Source organism: Aphidius gifuensis, linkage group LG1, assembly GCF_014905175.1.
Source record: "Aphidius gifuensis isolate YNYX2018 linkage group LG1, ASM1490517v1, whole genome shotgun sequence".
NCBI classification, from domain to species: Eukaryota; Metazoa; Arthropoda; class Insecta; order Hymenoptera; family Braconidae; genus Aphidius; species Aphidius gifuensis.
The window spans coordinates 31,150,603-31,171,151 of NC_057788.1; the positions used below are offsets into that span (position 1 = coordinate 31,150,603).

General features: G+C 26.6%; 1 protein-coding gene and 1 long non-coding RNA gene across 2 annotated transcripts; one reads left to right on the top strand and one right to left on the bottom strand.

The window, feature by feature from the left end:
* Positions 1–1,144: 1,144 nt before the first annotated feature.
* On the bottom strand, positions 1,145–20,480 carry LOC122847697 (dynein axonemal heavy chain 7-like). Its single transcript, XM_044145518.1, has 19 exons — positions 20,051–20,480; positions 19,831–19,982; positions 19,623–19,771; positions 19,383–19,549; positions 18,979–19,170; positions 18,539–18,915; positions 18,248–18,469; positions 11,680–18,178; positions 11,531–11,611; positions 5,363–5,535; positions 3,970–5,296; positions 3,719–3,896; positions 2,665–3,662; positions 2,586–2,594; positions 2,470–2,487; positions 2,036–2,273; positions 1,804–1,955; positions 1,451–1,735; positions 1,145–1,383 (listed from the first exon to the last, which is right to left on the bottom strand). The coding sequence occupies exons 1-19, from the start codon at positions 20,471–20,473 to the stop codon at positions 1,177–1,179; spliced, it is 11,847 nt and encodes a 3,948-aa protein (XP_044001453.1). The 5' UTR covers positions 20,474–20,480; the 3' UTR covers positions 1,145–1,176.
* LOC122860444 lies at positions 10,726–11,168 on the top strand. Its single transcript, XR_006374440.1, has 3 exons — positions 10,726–10,823; positions 10,901–10,999; positions 11,080–11,168. It is a non-coding gene; the product is annotated as an uncharacterized LOC122860444 (long non-coding RNA).
* Positions 20,481–20,549: the final 69 nt, after the last annotated feature.

Sequence of the window (20,549 nt, forward strand, 5' to 3'; positions counted from 1 at the left end):
ATAAATATACTTGTTTATTTAATTTTTAAAATAAAAAAAATTCTAAAATTAAAAAGCTCGTTTTTTTTTTAGGAAATATTTGAAAAATATCAAAAATCAAACGAACCTGGATTCATTTCGTATTTCTTCATAAAAAAAGCTTTGTCTTCAAGTGGATATATCATAAGTGATGAATTACTTGAAATTGTGTTTTCTAAATATAAAAAAAATGATAATTTGATATACTTGAAAGACTACATTAAAATTATAATCACGATAAAAAGTGAAATTGGTATGAAAAAAAAAAAAAAAACTATTACATAAATAATTAGATGGGCACGATGACTGTCGATTGTTTATCTTTATAGGTTCAAGTCAACTTGATATAAGTCATGGCTTTTGTCAAAATTTAATATCAATGATACCCGATCATAAACCAAAAGAAATTTATCAAGATACTTCAACCGGAAAAACAAGAGTACTTCGATATCCAAGTATTGATATTGATCAGTTTGAAACAATTATTCAATTTATACAAAATCTCAGAGTAAATTAAGAAATAATTTTAAATATTTTTAATTTATTATTATATATGTAGAAAATAATAATTTGCTATTTTTCCTTAGAACATATTCATCAAGTATGATGTCAGTGCAAGTGGTTTTGTTCCATACACACGAATGAAACGTATGCTCGATGAATTTGGATATGAACTGCCATATACTATTATTGAAATTTTGGTTGATACATATAGAGATGAATCTCGTATTTATTATGATAAATTTATTCAGTGTTTCGTTCACATGAGTCTTATACTTGGTAAAATAAACTGCTTTTTTTTCATGTTTATAAATTAAATTTTCTATTGACATAGAAATAATTTGGAGTAATAAATGTTACAGGTAAAATCGAAAAGAAATTATCTGGAAATAATGGACAAGAATTCAACGTTTGTTTTGATGAACTTCTTCATAAATTTTGGTTGAAAATGGAATCACGTGAATTGTATAAAACATTAAGTTTAGAAGAGGCGATTGCTCTATTCAGTGATGATATTCAGAAACAGATATTTCAAAAAAAATCAATATATTATCATTCCAATCTTTTTATGTACTGATTATAAAAAAATTAAGCTCAACATTTACGCAGTTATTGTCAAAAAAAAAGTTAACACGTATTGATTCATTTCGTCTTATTTTATTGAGAAAGTTGACAAAGCATTGCAACACCACGAATAACCCAGTGTTCAGCTGGTTTAATTGTTGGTAATTTAATAGCAATAACAAAATTTGTCGAGTGTCCAGTTGTCGATAGTACACCTCTTCTTTCACTTGTTTTATACAATGGACACTCGTAAGTTTGTCGTTTTGGTAAATCTTGTTTTTTCATTGGTACCAGCCAAATCTAAATTATATCAATTATTAAAATGAAATTGTAGCAAAAATCAGAAAATAAATAAATAAATACTGACATGAGGCACTTGATCATAGAGTATTTTTGGTAAACTCTCATCAATAATCATTTCATCACGATTGAAACGAGCTCCATCTAAATAAATACCATAAACATAAACACCATCATCTGGAGCTTTCATTGAGCTAGCTGTTGACTCAAGTACCACAAAATCATAAACAAGAAGATCTATTGGAATTTGATATTTTCTCGCGAAATTTTGTCGAGCACCAGTTAAAAATGCCTGAGTAAAAAAAAAACCAGAAATCCAATATGTTGAAGGTGGTCCCTCTTCAAACCATTTCTATACAAAAAAACAACTTTATAAATTTAAATATTATATTTTTAATTATTTATGAAAACATTTATCACCTGAAGAAAATTTAAACGTTGTAAAAAATCATTGATATAACTTCCCAATGGCTTGAGAGATGGATAAGATTTTTTTTTCCACAAATTTGATATTTTTCCAGTTAAAATAGCTTCGGCAACTTCTTCAAGTTCTTCTGACATTACAATTAATCCTGTTATTTAATTGAAAAATTGAAATATACAATTAATAAGTAGAAAAAAATGTAAAGTTAATTATTTTAATTTTAAAAACCTTTAATGGCTTTTTGTACGTTGATCAGACTGCTCCTGATACAGCCAAGTAATTTATTAAATCTGCCCATTTCTTGTACCAAAACAGTATTCATACTTTGATTGTACAGAGTTGGATATTTTTCTAAAGCTTGAACAAGATCAAAATCACTTGGTAGCTTACTCAAGATATCATTTGCAACTGAAAATACAACTTCATCAGGTGATGCTTGTCCACTTTCTGTTGATTTACTAGTTTCCTAATTAACAAAAAATAAATCAACAAATAAATACCAAGTTTTCTCACAATACTGTCATTCAACATTTTAATATATTTCCCAAGTCACCCCTGGTAGAAATAATTTCTTCGTAAAACTCCGGAAGTGAGCCAACTCCGGAATAATTCGGAGCAATTTCGGAGAATTATTTCCACCAGGGACTTATCACGACAATTACCTCAAAATTCCATAAATCCTGATTGCATATTTTTTAAAAATTCAAAATTAACAAACAATTAAAGAAAAAAAAAAAACAACTAAATACTACATGAAAAACTTTACAAATATATTTACCAGTCGATCCTTTGATTGTGCATTTTAAAACAATAAAAAAAATTAAAATTACCAACAATATATTATTTAAATTAATTACCTCAGTTAATAGCAATGATGAAAATAATAAATCAGTTTCTTGTTGATCTTTAATAATATCAGCATTGTCATTCATTCCAAAAACACTTGGTGATGTTATCAAAGGTAATTTTTTCGTGTAATCCATATAAGCTTCATACTCATTTGCACCTGGACAATAATAAATATCTGACATATCATCAAATAAATATTTTTCATCATCAACAACTTGCTGGCAAAAATATTTAGCTAATATTGTATTTAATGTTCTTCGATCCCATGAATCAGTAACTCTACCACCATAATTACATTCACCAGTTAAATATTTTAATGCTTCAAATTGTATATCATCATATTGATTTAAAAATATATTTAATTGTAATACTGATATACGTAAATCAGTTTCATTAAATTCATATGGTGTATTCCATCCAATTGGACCAAATTTTCTTCTCTCTTGTACAATTGCATGAAAAAAACATAATGAATATAAAAGTTTTTTAAATACATGTGGTTGATTACAAGATTCAAAAAAATCAGTTTCACAAATTGGATCACTAAGATATGATCTCATAATATTTGAACGTAATCCTTTTGGTGGTTCATTTGTCATTTTGATACTATTTTGTAATACAGTTACTGGAAAATGTTCTGCTGGATAACTTGTTAACCAAAGACGAAAATCAGGATGAATTGTATCTGGTATTAGCCCTTCACATATTTTTTCTAATGTTGACATCCAACTTTTAGCTAAATGACAATTTTGTAATACAATCCAATAACCATATTTAACACCATTATTTATAAGTTCTTCAGCAATTGGTCCTTGTCCTTGTCCCAATGATAATGAAAATAATTTACTTGATCCATAGCCTTGATCATCAGCAAATTTTAATAATACTTGTGCTGGATCAGCTCCTGGTGTTAGTATAAATATCAATGGTATTGCAGCATTTGAATCATTATAAGAAGATGATAAATCAAAAGGTGGAGGATCAATAAATTGTCCACCAAGTTCATCTGTTGATTAATATTTTTTATTATCTTTTTTGGTTTAATATTTAGTCGATACTTACATTCAACAAAATTTTGTACAGCTGGTATCATTTTATCTGGTCTAATGCATTTTAATATTAATAATTTTTGAAATTTATTTAATTTATCATACGGTGATGGTAATTCAATAGTTTGTGGTTCTTTTGAGTCAAATATTTCTTTCCAAATTTGATTTTCAGCAAATGACATTTGAATTCCCTGCATAGAAAAATAAATTAATCGTAACAAAAATATACTGGTAATTAGAGGTACAGATAATTTTTTTGAATACCTTGTAAATATCAATTTCATCGAGTCGACACAATTCATCCCATTGTTTTTTTGGCAACCAATTTAATGGATTAACATGTGGATTATCCAATCCAACACCACCAGTTAATAAAAACATCCATTGTATTTTTGGTATTCCATCACCAAGTTTATCCATAATATTAACAGCCAATAACATTGAAAATAATAATTTATCTTTTTCAAACAATGATCTACATACATTAGCATAAAGTGAATATGTAAAATGTTTTTTTAAATCATTTAAACGTATATCAATACTTTCAGCTTGTCCAGTATTGTCAATAGACATTTTAAATAAATTAACAAACCAAACAAGTGAATATTGATACATCGGATCAATATTAGCTAATACAGAAATTGTAAAAAATAAAACTGTTGAATATTCAGCAATTGTTGAATATTGAAGTCTTGTTATGTCAATGGCTTTTTCAGTAATTTCGCCAGTTGATTGTTTTGCTTGTATATCATTGCTTAATAGCTTTGATGATGTGAGAACACTAATTGCTTCTTCATCTTCTAAAATATTACCTTCAGATATTGATAATACTTCTAATATTTTATCTTCTGTTTCTTTTAGTAATTTTTTATTAATAGCACCTTGTATAATTAATGAATTTTTTTCTGATTCAAGATCTGGTCTTTCTTTTGCAACAACAATACCTAATAATTGATCAGTTAAACCATCAGGTGTTATAACAAAATTTAATAATGTTACTTTAACAGCAATTTCAGGTAAATAATGAGGATTTTGTAATTTTGTTGTTATATAAAAACGAAATTCCGAATTAAATTCAATAACATTATCACCAAGTTTAATACACATTGCACCACCTTGTTTAAATGTTTGTTTTAATAATATTGGCTCAAGCATTGCATCAAGTTCTTGTCCAATATTTTCTAATAAAACTGGTTGTCCAAATTGTATTGCATTTTCAAGTACTCTTGGATAATCTGTTTGACTTAGTCTTATGATATTAATATTATTTTGTTTTTCCATATTTTTAATCCATTTGTTTGCTTGTCCTTGAGGATCTATCATCAATGGCCATCTTCTTGAATTTTTTATAATAATACCATTATCAATGGAAAATAAATCACTTGGTAATCCATAAATTGTCCATGATCTTATTGATACTGGATCACCCAAAACTTCTTTTAATGAAAAATTTTGTGTACATATTATATTTAAACTGTTGCATCTTTCGATCCATTTTTTAATTTGTTTTATACGAAATATTGTTGTAAATACACCGAGGTAAGATACTATTCCAGCAGAGATAATAACATCACCAGTTAAACAGTCATATCTGTTAAATTATAAAACAATATTTTTGATAAATAATTATTTTTTTGCTTATGTAAAAGGAACATACTTTTCACCCAAATTTTTTGCACTTTCAGACCACCTTGTGTATTCACCTCCGAGACCACCAATAAGTTCTTCAGCGCGTTTTAATTTTTGCTCGCAATCAGCTACTTTATCTATCATACTTTGATAGTCAGTTTTTTTAGCTACTAAATTTGATTCTAACGCAGCTAATTTAGCCTGTTGAACAAAAAATTTTAAAAATATTAAAATTTCTTGATAAAAAATTAATTAAAATAATTTTTAATTTATCATAGAGGAAGTAATAAAAACAAACAAACCAAAATATGTCAAGGTTAATGATATTGTTATTTAGACTATTTTTTTTTTAAATATAAATTTTATCTTTAAAGTATTGATAAGGTATTGAAAAAAAACCTGTTAATTTTATAGACATAGATTTGAAAAAAAAAAAAAAACTACGCATTAATGAATGAAATAAAAATATGAAAAATATGAATTTGAAATAAGCGTGAAGAGGACAATAATTAAGAAAAAAATTATCAATAAATATTAAGTGCCTTATAATAACATAAAAACTTTGTTTATATATTTTAAATTAAATTTTAAATAAATAAAAATAAAAAAAAATATTTTTTGAATCATATTTTTTTTATTTCCTTCTTTTTATGTGAAAAAAAAAAAAAAAACCTGATGACTACATTTTTAGATAACAACAGTGATGAGTTACACAGCTTATCAAAATTTTTTTTCTATTGCAAACGATAGGTGCGTGCCAGGAAGCATAAAAAAAAAATATCAAAACATTCTTGGCCTTCGAATGAACACAGTAGTAAAATAAAATAAAAAATGTTAAATCAAAAAAACATTGTGATTATTTTGTTGTTTACATTTTTTTATAAGTCAAATGGTGAGTAAAAAAATTATTAAATTTATACTATAAACAAATTAATAGGCTGAATAAATAAATCAAAAAATTAAAAATCTTTTACGACGAATAATAATTAAAAAAAGAAATATTAATAAAGGTGTCTTATGGTAATATAAAAACATTGAAGTAACAATAATTTTATTAAATGTTTCAGGTCTTCAATGTTATCAGGGTACGCGAATGGAAGATTCATTATTTGAAACATACGGACCAATTACACTGATTTCTTGTCCATCCGATAATGTATGTTTCAAAGGAACAACAACAGGTGTGTATATTTTTTAAAAATAAAAATTAATTTATGTTGGTATATTAAATTGCTATTTATTATTTATCAGCAAATAACTTTGTCAGTTATAATTTTGGATGTACACTTTATGATAATCTATCGGTGACTGAAAAAAATAATCTCAACAATGCGTGTTTTACAGACGGAAATTCATTCTGTAAGTAAATAAACTAGCTTACTAAATATTATACTTATTTGTATTTTATATTTATATATATATATATATATTTTTTTTTTTTTTCATATAAAACTATAGCCAAGTGCGTTTGCAACAACACTGATGGCTGTAATCTCAGAACGCAATAAATATGTAAAAGCTCCAGAATTTTTTTGTGAATTAAATTTTCAGCAAGCTTCTTTCATTAAAATTATTAGCATATTTTTTTTATTTATAAGAGCAAGTTGTTAATAGAAAAAAAAAAAAAAAACAAAAATGTTTTTATAGAATTAAAAATTGTAAATTTAAATTGAATATTTGAATTCACTTGTAAATTATATTGTAAATTATTCGTTTTAAACAAATAAATAGAGAAAAAAAATTTTTTAAAAAAACCCAATAAATATTTTTATTTTTACATTGGTGATTAAAAAAAAAAAAATACTTAAAGCTGATGATTATCATTTGTGATAACATTTTGTTCTTTTTTTTTTTTTTTTTTCGATACTAATTAGCCCAAAGCTTGTTTTTATTATCTTTCATTGAAGCCGATAGTTGAGAGTCGGGGAAACAGGTTGACAAAAAAAAACACATGTGTAAAAAAAAAAAAAAAAAAAATACTTTGGACTGATGACTAGATTTGTGATATAATAGTTTAGCGATAATTTAAAAAAATCTATCAACTTTACATGAGTTAATAAATGAAAAATTATTTTTTTCATTCATCTTTAAATTAAAAAAGCAACTACTAAAACAGAAATTTTTTAATTTAACTTTACATAAGGCTAAAAGTATTGCACCCTCAGAAAATATTTAGAGCCGGGGTTGATCTCTGCTAATTGCTAACAAATGCTAACACATCACCGACCCCCTCTAAAATAAAACTAATATTAAGTTGACAAAGCAAGCCAACCAATAGCATTGTAGCTCTGGAGTAAACAAAACCCCGATCATCCCCGAATATCCCCGACCTATCCCAACTGCAAGGATGCAAGGATGCATGGATGCATCGATAGATCAGCTTTTAGACATCAACCTAGGTCAAGACTTGCCTTAATAGCTCTTTAGCATCTTAGTATCTTAACGTTGGTTAATTTTTATTTAACATTAAAATAAAATTTAATATTAAATATATCTATAAATTGTCTTATAATTATTATGAGTATATATATATATATATATATATATATTTTAAATTGCTGGTAAAACCCACAGAAAATTCAACTAGAAAACCACGTAAGTACTGTTTAATTTGTTTCGCATAATTTCGAGTCAGTACTTTAGTTAATTAATGACTGGTATGCTTCTCATACCAGCCAATTGTTTGTTTGGGCATGTATCTATATTTTGTCGCGATTCGTATCGAATTCCTGTTTTATTTTATTAAATTCGACTCCCAAGACAAACACACTGCTAATTTAAATATCTCTCGAGGGCTACAACTAACCACGTGGGATTTAAATCGATCGAAAGACCACGTGTAGTATTCAGATTAATCGAGCGTAGGGAAATTGAATCGAACATAGTTTAAGCACGAGTTAATTTGTCTCTATTGGGTGTCAAGTTTTATAATTTTAATTATCCTTGTGTCGTCTAAATTACTGTCATTGTTTTACCCTAATTTTCGTTACCCAATCCTAATTTTGAATTATTTTTTTTTTATTTCATTCTTTTTATGCGTAAAAAAAAAACTTGACTACATTTTGAGATACAACAATAATGAGCTAAACACTTTAACAAAATTTTTTTTTTTATTGCAAACAATAGGTGCGAGCTATAGACAGTGAAAAAAAAAAAAAATATCAAAACATTCTTGGCCCCTGAAGGAACAGTTGTAAAAATAAATAAAAAATGTTGGATCGAAAAAGCATTGTAATTATTTTGTTGATTGCATTTTTTTATGAGTCCACTGGTGAGTGAAAAATTATTGAATTTATACTACTAGACCAATAATGAAAAAATATTAAAGCAACAATAATTTCATTAAATGTTTCAGGACTTAAATGTTATCACGGTACGCGAATAGACGATCCAATATTCGAAACATACGGATCAATTACACTGATTACTTGTGCACCTAATCATCTATGTTTCAGAGGAACAACAAGAGGTGTGTATATTTTTTTTTTTAATTGAAATAAAGAGTAATTAATGTTGGTATATTAAATTGCTATTTATTATTTATCAGCAAATGGTTTTGTCAATATTAATTTTGGATGTACACGTGATAATCTATGGTGGGCTAGACGTCGCAAAAATGTGTGTTATACAGACCAAAATTCATTTGGTAAGTAAATAAACAAGCTCACTAGAAATTATACTTATATGTATTTATATATATTTTTTTTTCATATAAAACTTTAGTGAAGTGCGTTTGCAACACTGATGGCTGTAATCGCAATGAAAAGGATAAGTAACAGCTCCACAATTTTTTTGTGAATTAAATTTTTAGCAAGCTTCTTTCATTAAAATTATTGGCAAATTTTTTTATTCATAAAAAAAGTTGTTAATTAAAACTGCAAATTTAAATTGAATATTTAAATTCACTTGTAAATAATAAATTGTAAATTAATTTTTCTAAATAAAATACATAAAGAAAAACAATCTAAAAAAAAAATCTAACAAATATTACATTGATGATAAAAAAAAAACTTGAAACTGATGATTATCATTTTGTTTTTTCTTTTTTTTTTGCACTTATTAGCCCGAAGCTTGTTTTTATTATTTTTTATTAAAGCCGATAGTTGAGAGTCGGAGAAACAGGTTGACCAAAAAAAAAAAAAACACATGTGTAAAAAAAAAAAAAAAAAAACTTCGGACTGATGAGTGATGACTAGATTTGTGGTATAATAGCTTAGTGATAATTTAAAAAAATCTATAAACTTTACATGAGTTAATAAATGAAAAATTATTTTTTTCATTCATTTTTAAATTTAAAAAAGCAACTACTTGAACAGAAATTTTTCAATTTAACTTTATATTATTATAAAGCTAAAAGTATTGCACCCTCAAAAAATATTTAGAGCCGGGGTTGGTCGATGCTAATTGCGAAAATGCGAACACATCACCAACCCCCTTTAAAATAAGACTAGTATTATGTAAGTTGACCAAGAAAGCCAACCAATAGCATTGTAGCTTTAGGGGTAATAGGAGTCGAGTCGAGGATAAACGCAACCCCGAGCTCTCCCGAATATCCCCGACCTACCCCAAGTGCAAGGATGCACAAGGATGCATCGATAGATCTGCTGGCTATAGCCTAAGCCTATATGCATCGACCTAGGTCAAGACTTGCCTTAATAGTTCTTTAGCATCTTAACTTTGGTTGATTTTTATTTAACATTAAAATCAAATTTAATATTAAATACATATATCTATAAATTGTCTTATAATTAGAGTATACTTAGGGTATATTTATAATATATATATTTTGAATTGCTGGTAAAACCCACAGCAAATTCAACTATAAAACCACGTTGTCAACGTAAGTACTGTTCAACTTGTTTCACATTATTTTGAGTCAGTGCTTTAGTTGTCAATTACTGTCATTGTTTTACCCTAATTTTTGTTACCTAATTCCTAAATCCTAATTTTTAATTATTTTTTTTTTTATTTTCTTCTTTTTATGTTATAAAAAAAAAAAAAAAAACTTGATGACATTTTGAGATACAACAATAATGAGCTAAACACCTTAACAAAATTTTTTTTTTTTTTGCAAACGATAGGTGCAAGCCAGGCAGCATAAAAAAAAAAAAAACATTCTTGGCCTCTGAAGGAACAGTTTTAAAAATAAATCAAAAATGTTTTATCAAAAAAGCATTGTAATTATTTTGTTGATTACATTTTTTTATGAGTCCAATGGTGAGTGAAAAATTATTAAATTAATACTATAAACAAATTAATAAAAAAAAATTAAAAACCTTTCACGACGAATAATAATTTTAAAAAAAATATTAATAAAAGTGTTTTATGATAATGAATAAATATTGAAGCAACAATAATTGTATTAAATGTTTCAGGACTTAAATGTTATAAGGGTTTGCAAATGCAAAATTCAGCACTTAGAACACTCGGACCACTGACATTGATCACTTGTCCACCCAAACATGTATGTTTCAGGGGAGCAACAGTAGGTGTGTATATTTTTTTTAAAATTAAAATAAAGATTAATTAATGTTGGTATATTAAATTGCTATTTATTATTTATCAGCAAATGATTTTGTCCATCATAATTTTGGATGTACAACTTCTGATGATCCATCACCATCTTATCGCAGAAATTCGTGCCACATGGACGCAAATTTATTTTGTAAGTAAATAAACAAGCTCACTAAAAATTATACTTATATTTATATTTATATTTTTTTTTTTTTTCATATAAAACTATAGTCAAGTGCCTTTGCAACACTGATGGCTGTAACCGCGATAGAATGGGTATGTTGTGAACTAAATTTTCAGCAAGCTTCTTTCATTAAAATTATTGGCATATTTTTTTATTTATAAAAAAAGTTGTTAATAAAAAAAAACTATGTTTTTATAGAATTAAAAACTGTAAATTTAAATTGAAAATATTTCAATTTACTTGTGAATGATAAATTGTAAATTAATTTTTCTAAATAAAATAAATAGAGAAATTTGAAAAAAAAATCTAATAATTATTTACATTGGTAATAAAAAAAAAAAAATACTTTGGACTGATGACTAAATTTGTGATATAATAATTTAGTGGCAATTAAAAAAAATATATCAAAACATATATCAATTTTACACGAGTAAATAAATAAAAAATAATTTTTTTTTTCATTTTTAAATTAAAAATAATATGAATTTTAATTTTTACCTGAATCTCAGCTAATTGTGTTCGTTTGGCATCTAATTTTTCCATAGCAGCATTATAAGTTTCTTGAGCCTCAGCAAGTGCCTAAAATTTTATAAAAATAAATATTTATTATTTTATAAATTATCCACTTTTTAAATTATATTGTTAACCTTTTTTTTTGGAGCAACAACTTTGGCAACTTTATCATAATCTGATATTGCAAATACCCATTTACAAAGTCCCTCACAAGCAGTTGATGATGATTTTATTTTATCAGGATCAAAATTTGGATTTTTTAAATATTCTTTTCTTATTTTTTCTATTACTCTTTCAGGAATATTATCTTTATCATAATGAACAAGTGAATCCAAGAATTTTGCATCACTAAGAACTTTTAATGATGGCTTCCAATAATCATCAATATTTTTTCCATCAGCTGTTTGTATTTTTTCTGATTTTACTTCTTTTAAAATACATATTGCTTCCATAACTAGCTTAACATTTGCTGGTGGATTTTTCATTGTTTTAACAATTGATATATCAGCAGTTGTTAGTGTATTTAATGCTGCTTGTGCTTTATTTAATATTGGCATTGCCTCAGCAAGATTTGCATCACACTCTAATTTTATTTCAGCAGCTGCATCAGCAACTTTCATAGCAGCTTCTTCATCAATTTTAACGATTTTTTCAACTTCAGCAACTTCATAACTTTCTTTTTCAATAGTCATTAATATTTTTTGTACATCTTGTGCAGCTGTTACCAACAAAGGCTGTAAATTTGTTAATGTTTCTTGCATTTCTGTAACTTGATGCTGAGTTGAATCAAGGCGATCTAAGCCACCCTCATATCTCATTTTAGCTAATGTTATGTCTTTTCTTTTTTTATTTAATAGTTCTTTAAATGTATTTATCATTTCAAGATATGACGTTGGTGTAACATAATTTTTTCTACCAAGACGTATGAAGAATTCATCACTTAATTGTTGTGTTGATATATGAAAATATTGACACATATTAATACCAGCATTTTTTTCAATAACAGACAATTCAATTTCACTTAAAAATCTTGTTGCAACAGCTAATAATGCATCTTCTGGCCATGATTGAAGCCAATCAATTGTACAACAATTAACAAGAGCTGGAAATGTACGTATTCTATTTCTAAAATCATCACCAATTGGTGACATTGCAACAACAATATGTAATTGTTCACGTGCTGTTTGTACAAATAAATTAAATAATGCAACAAGACTACCATCTGTTTGCATATTTCTTTCTTTTTGACGATCAATTTGTCGCATTTTTTCACATATTTCAGCTTTTTCTTCAGCATTAAATAAATTTGGTACCTCACCTGAATTTAACATATTACTAATATCTTCTAAAAAAATTTCTTCCTTCAATTGACTATCAGTAAATAAAAATGTTGAATGTAATTCAGTTGATGTTGTTTTTCTTAATATCATTTTTAAATCTTCATGCCATTCATGCATTCCATATTGTTTACTAATTTCAACTTGAAATAAATCATACTCACAAATATGTGATGCTAATCTTGTTAATGATTGTCGTCCAGAACCACCAACACCAACTAACAATGCATGACTTCTTGGTTGTTTTATTATTCTTGATATTTTTGATAAATGTTCAATAGCAAATCTAAATAATACTAAATTCATTGGTTTTTTTGTCATTGAATTATACTCAACAAGATAACCCTCAACAATTGATCTTAGTAATTCAAGATCTGGTATTTCTTGATATAGTCTAACATCTGCTTTTGGATCAGCAAAATCACAATAAACAAGTTTACGAAGTTCATTATCACCAATAAACGAGCTGTCTTTATTTTTTAAATCTTGAAAAAGTTCATCAAAATTATCATCCATTCGTTTTTCAACAGTTGTATGTAGCTGTTGTACAAGCCAATTAATATCTTTATCATCAGTAAGACGATCACCAAATACTCGTAGGATTTCATGTACCCAAAGTCTTTTCATATTTGCCAATGTTGGCATTGATTCTGGTACTGATAATAATACACCCTGTATGACTCTTGAAAAATCACGTAAATTAAATATATAATGTGACTTTGATGGTGTTGGTAAAAGATTTTTTAAACTTTCTTGATAAATATCAAGTGTTGCAAGAACAATTTGATCAATACATGGATCAAATTCTTTACTAAAACCACGAGTATCCAAATGCCAAAGTATAATTTTACTAAATATTGTTGTCATAACTTGATCCTCAAATTCAGATATTGTTAATGTAAAAAAATGTCGTTTAAATCTTGGTGTAACATCTTTACCACCACTTGATGGTGGTCCCATTGCACACATTAATTGTACTTCAATAATTTTTATTGGTGTTTTTTCTTTTTTATCATACCACTGTGAATGATCTAATAATTGTCGTAATAATTCAATTGGTGGTTGTGCACCATAATTTTCTTTAACAGGCATTGATACATCATCAATAAATACAACCCATTTTTTACCAATTGGTGGTCCATAAACTCCTTTTCTTCTTTTATCCATTTTACTCATAATAATATCTTGAGTTTGATTTGCTGATGTTTGTGCGGAGAAATTAATAAACAATGGTTTAAATATTTTATTATCAATAATTTTTAATAAAAATTGTTGAATGTAAACTGATTTTCCAGTACCAGTTGGACCAACAAATAGAACTGGTTTACCATGTTGTACTAAATGTTGAAATAATGTTGTATATCTTATTGTTTCAATTGTTGGTACAATTATTTGATTAACTGGTACATCTCTTGGTATTGATGGTGCATTCATTAATTCATCAGACCATAATTTCCATTTACCTTTACCTTCTTTTATAAATTTATAATCAAATACCAAGCCATCTTTTGGCATTATAAAAATATATGGTTTAATTGGTGGTAAAGGTTGTTCTGGTAATTGAAATATACTTATTAAATTTGATGGAAATTCTTTTTCTAATAGACCACGAAATAAAATACTAAATTTTTCACGATCATTTGTTATAATTGTACCACCCATTGCCCATATACAAGAGAAAAAAAAACATCCTTCAATTTGTGCACGTAAATCTAGTTCATTTGGTATTGTTGTTGATGATTCTTTTACATCTGTTGTTGTTGTTGTTGTTGTTGTTTCTTCTTCTCTATAATCATCAATAAAACAATCCATAAGATATGTTATTGAACGTAAAATATTTGAATCTGGCATTGGACATATTTTTTTGAATCCACCATTATGTAAAATATAAAATAATGGTCGACAAAAACGCATAAATAATGATTCATAAATATGATTTTTTAAAAATGATGATATTATAGGTGGCATTGTTTGTAGCCATGATTTTAAAATAGGCTCCCAACCAAGTGCAACTGGTTCCATATAAACCATACCACATCTTGATACAGTTGCTGGTGATGCTGCCTCTAAATCCATTGTTTCAAATATTAAATTTGTTGTTTTTGATAATTGAATTATTTCACCACTCATTAAACATAATTTTTTATTATCATCAAGTACAGTATTCATATTTTCAATCCAAACTGCATCAATTGGACCATCAAATATTAACCATTTACGATTAGCATTTAATGATGTTGCAAATGTACGATAACTAATTGCCAATACACCATCATTCCATTCATGTGATGCTAAATCAAATTGTCCATAAAGTTGACCCATTGTTATTGATTTTGGATTAATTATTGTCATTTCAACTTTATGCTCATTTATTAAATTTTTTTCTTCACAAATATCAAGTGCTGAGGCTAGTATTTTATATGCTGTTGTTTTACCACCAAATGGAAAACCAACAATCATAAAACCATGTCTTACAATCATCATTTCATATATTTGTTGTATTTTTTCAAGAAATGATGGTACACATTGTATATTTGATTTTTTACATGCTTCAAATATACAATAATTAAGATCTTTATAATCTGATTCTGGTAATATTATATTTGGAAATAAATCTGATGCTATACCATGAAATAATGGCAAATCATGACTTAAAAATTTTGGTAAATTAACATCTTTTATGCTTCTTAGCATTAATATATCTTCATTTTCATTTGGATATTTTAATTTAAGATTACCAGCAGCAATTAATACGGATTTAACAGCTCTCATACCATAATCATAATGACTTTGACTTGATAATTGTTCTGAGCATAGCTGATAAGCCATGACAATTTTAATTGATAATGGACGAGCATTATAAAAACCATATGAATACAATGTATTTTCAGCAATTAAACCATAATCAGGTACCATCATAGCAACTGATCTAAATAATGCTTTAAGATTATCTGGTAATTCTGATCTACCAGCATAACCAGGATTCATTGTTATAAAAATAGCACATGTTGAATCTAAATTAATTTCTGTACCTTCAAATAACATTGTATTTTGTCCACAATTAATTGCACGTTGTATTGTTAATATTTGTTGTGCAACAACTGATAATACTTCAAGATCAATTCTATTAAATTCATCAAAACAAGACCATGCACCAGATGCAGCAAGTCCCTTAAAAAATTTACCCAATGCAATATAATCAAGACCATCTGAACAATTAAATACAACACATTGTTTTGCAATTGCTTTTGCAAGATCTTTTGTTGTTTCAGTTTTTCCAGTACCAGCTGGTCCTTCTGGTGCACCACCAAGATGAAGTGCAAGTGCACCAAATAAAGTTCTATAACATCTATCAGTCAATGATGTTATAACTAATCTTGATGAATTACCAAGATATTCATAGCCATATTTTAATGATGAATTTATCATCATTGTTATTAAATTATCATCAATCCAATAGTAACGTAATTGACACAACCATTTAAAATCTTCAATGTTTGTTACTTTTTTATCTAATAGATCAACAAGTACATCTCTTGAGTGTACATCAAGTGTAACAAGTGCCTCAAGTGTTGTACGATTTTGAATTGATAATTTTCCTCTTACTAAAATTATTATATTATTTAATTCTTCATTACAAATGTCAATGTAATTTTTCAATTCATCTAGACCATTTGGTAGTGTTGCTGTGACATCTGTTGTCCAGTATAATTGACTGATACATAAAATTGTTTGCCCAGGCCATTCAAGTACCCATTCATTTCTTTTTTTAATTACATATGAATCTTTAGCTAAAATAACTTGTGATCTAATTGATTTTTTCATTCCAGTTTCAAGTTCAACTAGCCATTTTTCTACTTGTCCACGTGCCATTTCTGTATTTATAATATCTTCTAGTACAACAAGTTCACCTTCTGATGATTCCATTGCTGTGACTTCCATTGTTTCAGTAAATGATAACTTTGCAATACCTTCAAAACATTTTTTTAAATGTGGCTGTACACGTGTTGGATCTTTTGTTTCAGATAAAATTTCTAATAATTCATCATTTGATAGAAAGAAAAATCTTGGAAAATATAATCTTTTTTTTTCTAAATAATCATTTAAACCTTTTTGTATGAGATCCAATAATACTGTACATTTTTTTAAACGATCTAACATTTTATCAATTTCAACAACTGCCATAACTTTTGGATCTTGAATAACCGAATTCATAATATCACGCCAAATTTTATCAACAGCACTAAAACGACGACCCTCTTCTGGCATTTGTTGTTGTATATCGGGTGATGAAAATATTGGCTCTAAATACATCCATGTTGATTGTACTTTAAGCCAATAATCCATAATATCTTGAAGTAAATAAAGTTTACTTTCCCATTCAAGTGTTTCTTTTTCAAATGGTTTAATATACAATGAATTTTTCATTGTTTGAGCTTTTGTTAAATGATCATCAAGTTGTAATTGTATTTCATCAACACTAGCAATAACACATGTTCCAGTATCACGATATTGATTAACTGTAAATTCAACATTTGTCCAATCTTCATGCATTTTTAATAATGCTTTTTCAAGATTACTTTCTTTTGTTGCTGCCTCAGATATTGATTCAAATTTACCAACATAATCATCTAATCCAAAATCAATGACTTTTGCAAGTGTCATGTTTTCATCAACCTTTATTGGAAAACCAACAATTTCAGATACTTGAGTCCAGTGGCGATTTTTCATACCAGGATTTCCTAAATTACATATCAATGGCATGTGTTCACGAAATTCTTCAATTTGTAAACGAACTGTTTCAGCAAGTTTACGTACTGTTGGTTCTTGAAATATTTTTTCTAATTTTAATACTGTTCTGTATGCTGTGCCTGAATCATTTTCAATTATTTCAGGATCAAAAGAACCAATCATTGAATCCATCCATGTGTTGTGTTGTGTTATAAACTCACAAGCAATATCATAAAATTTTTTATACGGTGATAATTTATCAGATATTTCTTTTCTCAATGGATATTGTGATATTTCCCAACCAAACATTTCTTCTTCTTTATTAAATTCATCAATTGTATCCATGGCATTTATTAAACGCTTTTCTAATTTTGTTGCTTTTTTTTTATAACGATGTATTTCATTTACATCACCCCAATATTGCATTTCATCACAATATGTTTCCCATAATTTTAAATTTTCTTTAAATTTTTCAATTCTTATTAATAAAGTTTCTTGATATTCACCAGTTTTTGATTCAATTATTTTACGATGTTTTTCAAATATTTGATGCATACGATGATACCTAAATATTTATTTTTCATTATTAAAATTATTTTTTTATTAAACTGTTAATATATATGCTAAAATATACCATTGAAAAGCAAAATTATTTGTCTTTAATTCAACTGGAGTAAGTAGAGTAAAATCAGAAAGAAATTGTACATATTTGATAATTTCTTTGAGTCGATTTTCTAAATCAATAACCATTTCAGTCTCAGCTTTGGCAACAAATGCTTTCAACTCCATTAATTCTTTTGTATTTTCAGGAATACCAAGTGCTCTGTCAGCTATATGTTCGTAATCTTCACCAATACTAGAATAAATTAAAACAAACTTTGTCACAATTAAAAAAATAAAACAAAAATAAAAAAGAAATACCCACGTCCTAGATTTCAATTGATAGTCTTCAACCATTTTATCAACAAGATTTTCCTTCAACATATTGGCTGTTCTTGCCATGTAATCCATCATGTCATCTCGATGAACATCAAATATACCAGAAAAAAATGTTCTATCAAATTCAATTGGAATATTTTTTGAAAGATTGTCATATTTTTTAATGAGCTCTGAATATTCAATGAATGATTTTGGTGGATCTGATGTTAAAAAATTATTAACAAACTCTTCATCAGTTTCATTAATTAATGTAATATATTTATCAAAATTTTGAACTTGTAATTCTGGTCCAATTCTGTGTTCTTGAATTAATTCAATAATTTCATTTTTATATTTATCCAATATTTCATCAAGAATCACTGGCTATAATTTTAATTTCACAATTAAATTTTTTTAATTATCAAAAATTGTATATTTATATTTTACCTTCAAGTGCTTATTCATATTAGCTGGTATGTTTTCATATATTTTTAATTCAACACGAGGATATCCAGATATTGCTTTGTAAAGTGAATCTAGAAGAGTAACAAGTGTGTCGGTGAAGGTCTTGAATGATGGCTCGAATCCAATTGTCTTGCTTCTTACAACCAAGTTTACATCAAAACTACATCTCATGTACTATTATAAAATTTGAAAAAAAATTATTATTATCATTTTAACAATGCAACAAGGTTAATTAATTAAACTGTTGTTATTTTTATTTTTTTGTATTATTTAACTCACACTCAGTTGATTACGAGATCCTCTAGTCTGCATATTTATTATTATTAACTTAGCTATTATTTTTTTTATAATTATAATTAATACAAATATTTGAAAATTTTACTTACAGCAAGGCTTGAAAGAAAATCTTTAAATTCTTCAATTGATTGTAAACAAATATATCGCAAATGACTCTCCATAACAATAGCAAGACAATTAAAAAATCTTGAAAAATGTGATTCATCAGTTTCACTTGGTAACATGGCTTTTTTTTGACCCTTTAAATTATTATAAACTGTAAATTTATTTTAGATTTTAATTTTTTCCTTAATTTAAAATTGCCAAATGAAATTTTTTATCTACCAGTTTAAATATATTTTCTAATTTTGAAAGCCAATCATTGCAAATAATTGTTATTGCTTTTTCAATCATTTTTTTAATTATTTCTTGAAAATTTGTGAGATTATAAGGTTTATCTCGTGATTCCAATTCTTTTTTGTCAATCAATCTGAGTGTTCTGCAGTTGAAATAAATGAAATACAATTTAAAAAAATTTAAAATGTTAAAAATTATTACCCAAATTCTTGAAATCCTAAATTTAAAGCTTTTCTCATACATGGATGATATAGAAATAAATTTTTACGTAGCTTGTTAGTTGTCTTTTTGTATTTCGTACGATAATTTTGAGGTAAATTTATTGTCTCATGTTGTTCATTGATGCTTGATAGCTTAAAAATTATAAACACAAGTTAAATTATATTTTTTAAATTATAATTCAACAGATATAATGAAATACCTTTTGATTGTTTATGCTGATGTTGTCTTGTGTTGGATCTTGGAGAACAAAATCTACAATTGATTTTTTTAAACTTGCAGAATAATCTTTTTTAGCATCATCAACAACAATCTCCAGTGTTTTTTTAAAACGTGTCTTTAATTTTTTTGGCACCAGGTTTAGTATGTTTTTCAATAAAACAGATTCAATTGGAGCAACATGTTCATCATCAATGCCTTGTGTTATATAGAAGTAGTACCTCAACAAATCTTCTTCTTCACCATCAACATTTTCGCTTGTTGAAGTACCTTGTTCATTGACGAATTCCAACTGCTCCATCGTATACAACAATGTATTTTTAAATTCTTCACGTTTTTTTCTCAGACTTGTGTAACAATTCATCTTGAAATTAGCTTCTTTTTCACAACGTAATTTTGATAACATTGACTTGTTATTTCTAAATGTATATATTAAAAAATATTAAGTAAATTATTTTTAATTTTAAAGCAACAATATTTAC

Excerpts from the sequence above, each read along its gene's own strand:
- LOC122847697 (XM_044145518.1), bottom strand. The coding sequence starts at position 20,473 with ATGTTATCAAAATTACGTTGTGAAAAAGAAGCTAATTTCAAGATGAAT. Across the intron at positions 18,916-18,978 it reads ATATGAATAAGCACTTGAAG|CCAGTGATTCTTGATGAAAT; the intron begins GTAAAATATAAA and ends TTAAAATTATAG. Across the intron at positions 18,179-18,247 it reads AATAATTTTGCTTTTCAATG|GTATCATCGTATGCATCAAA; the intron begins GTATATTTTAGC and ends ATAAATATTTAG.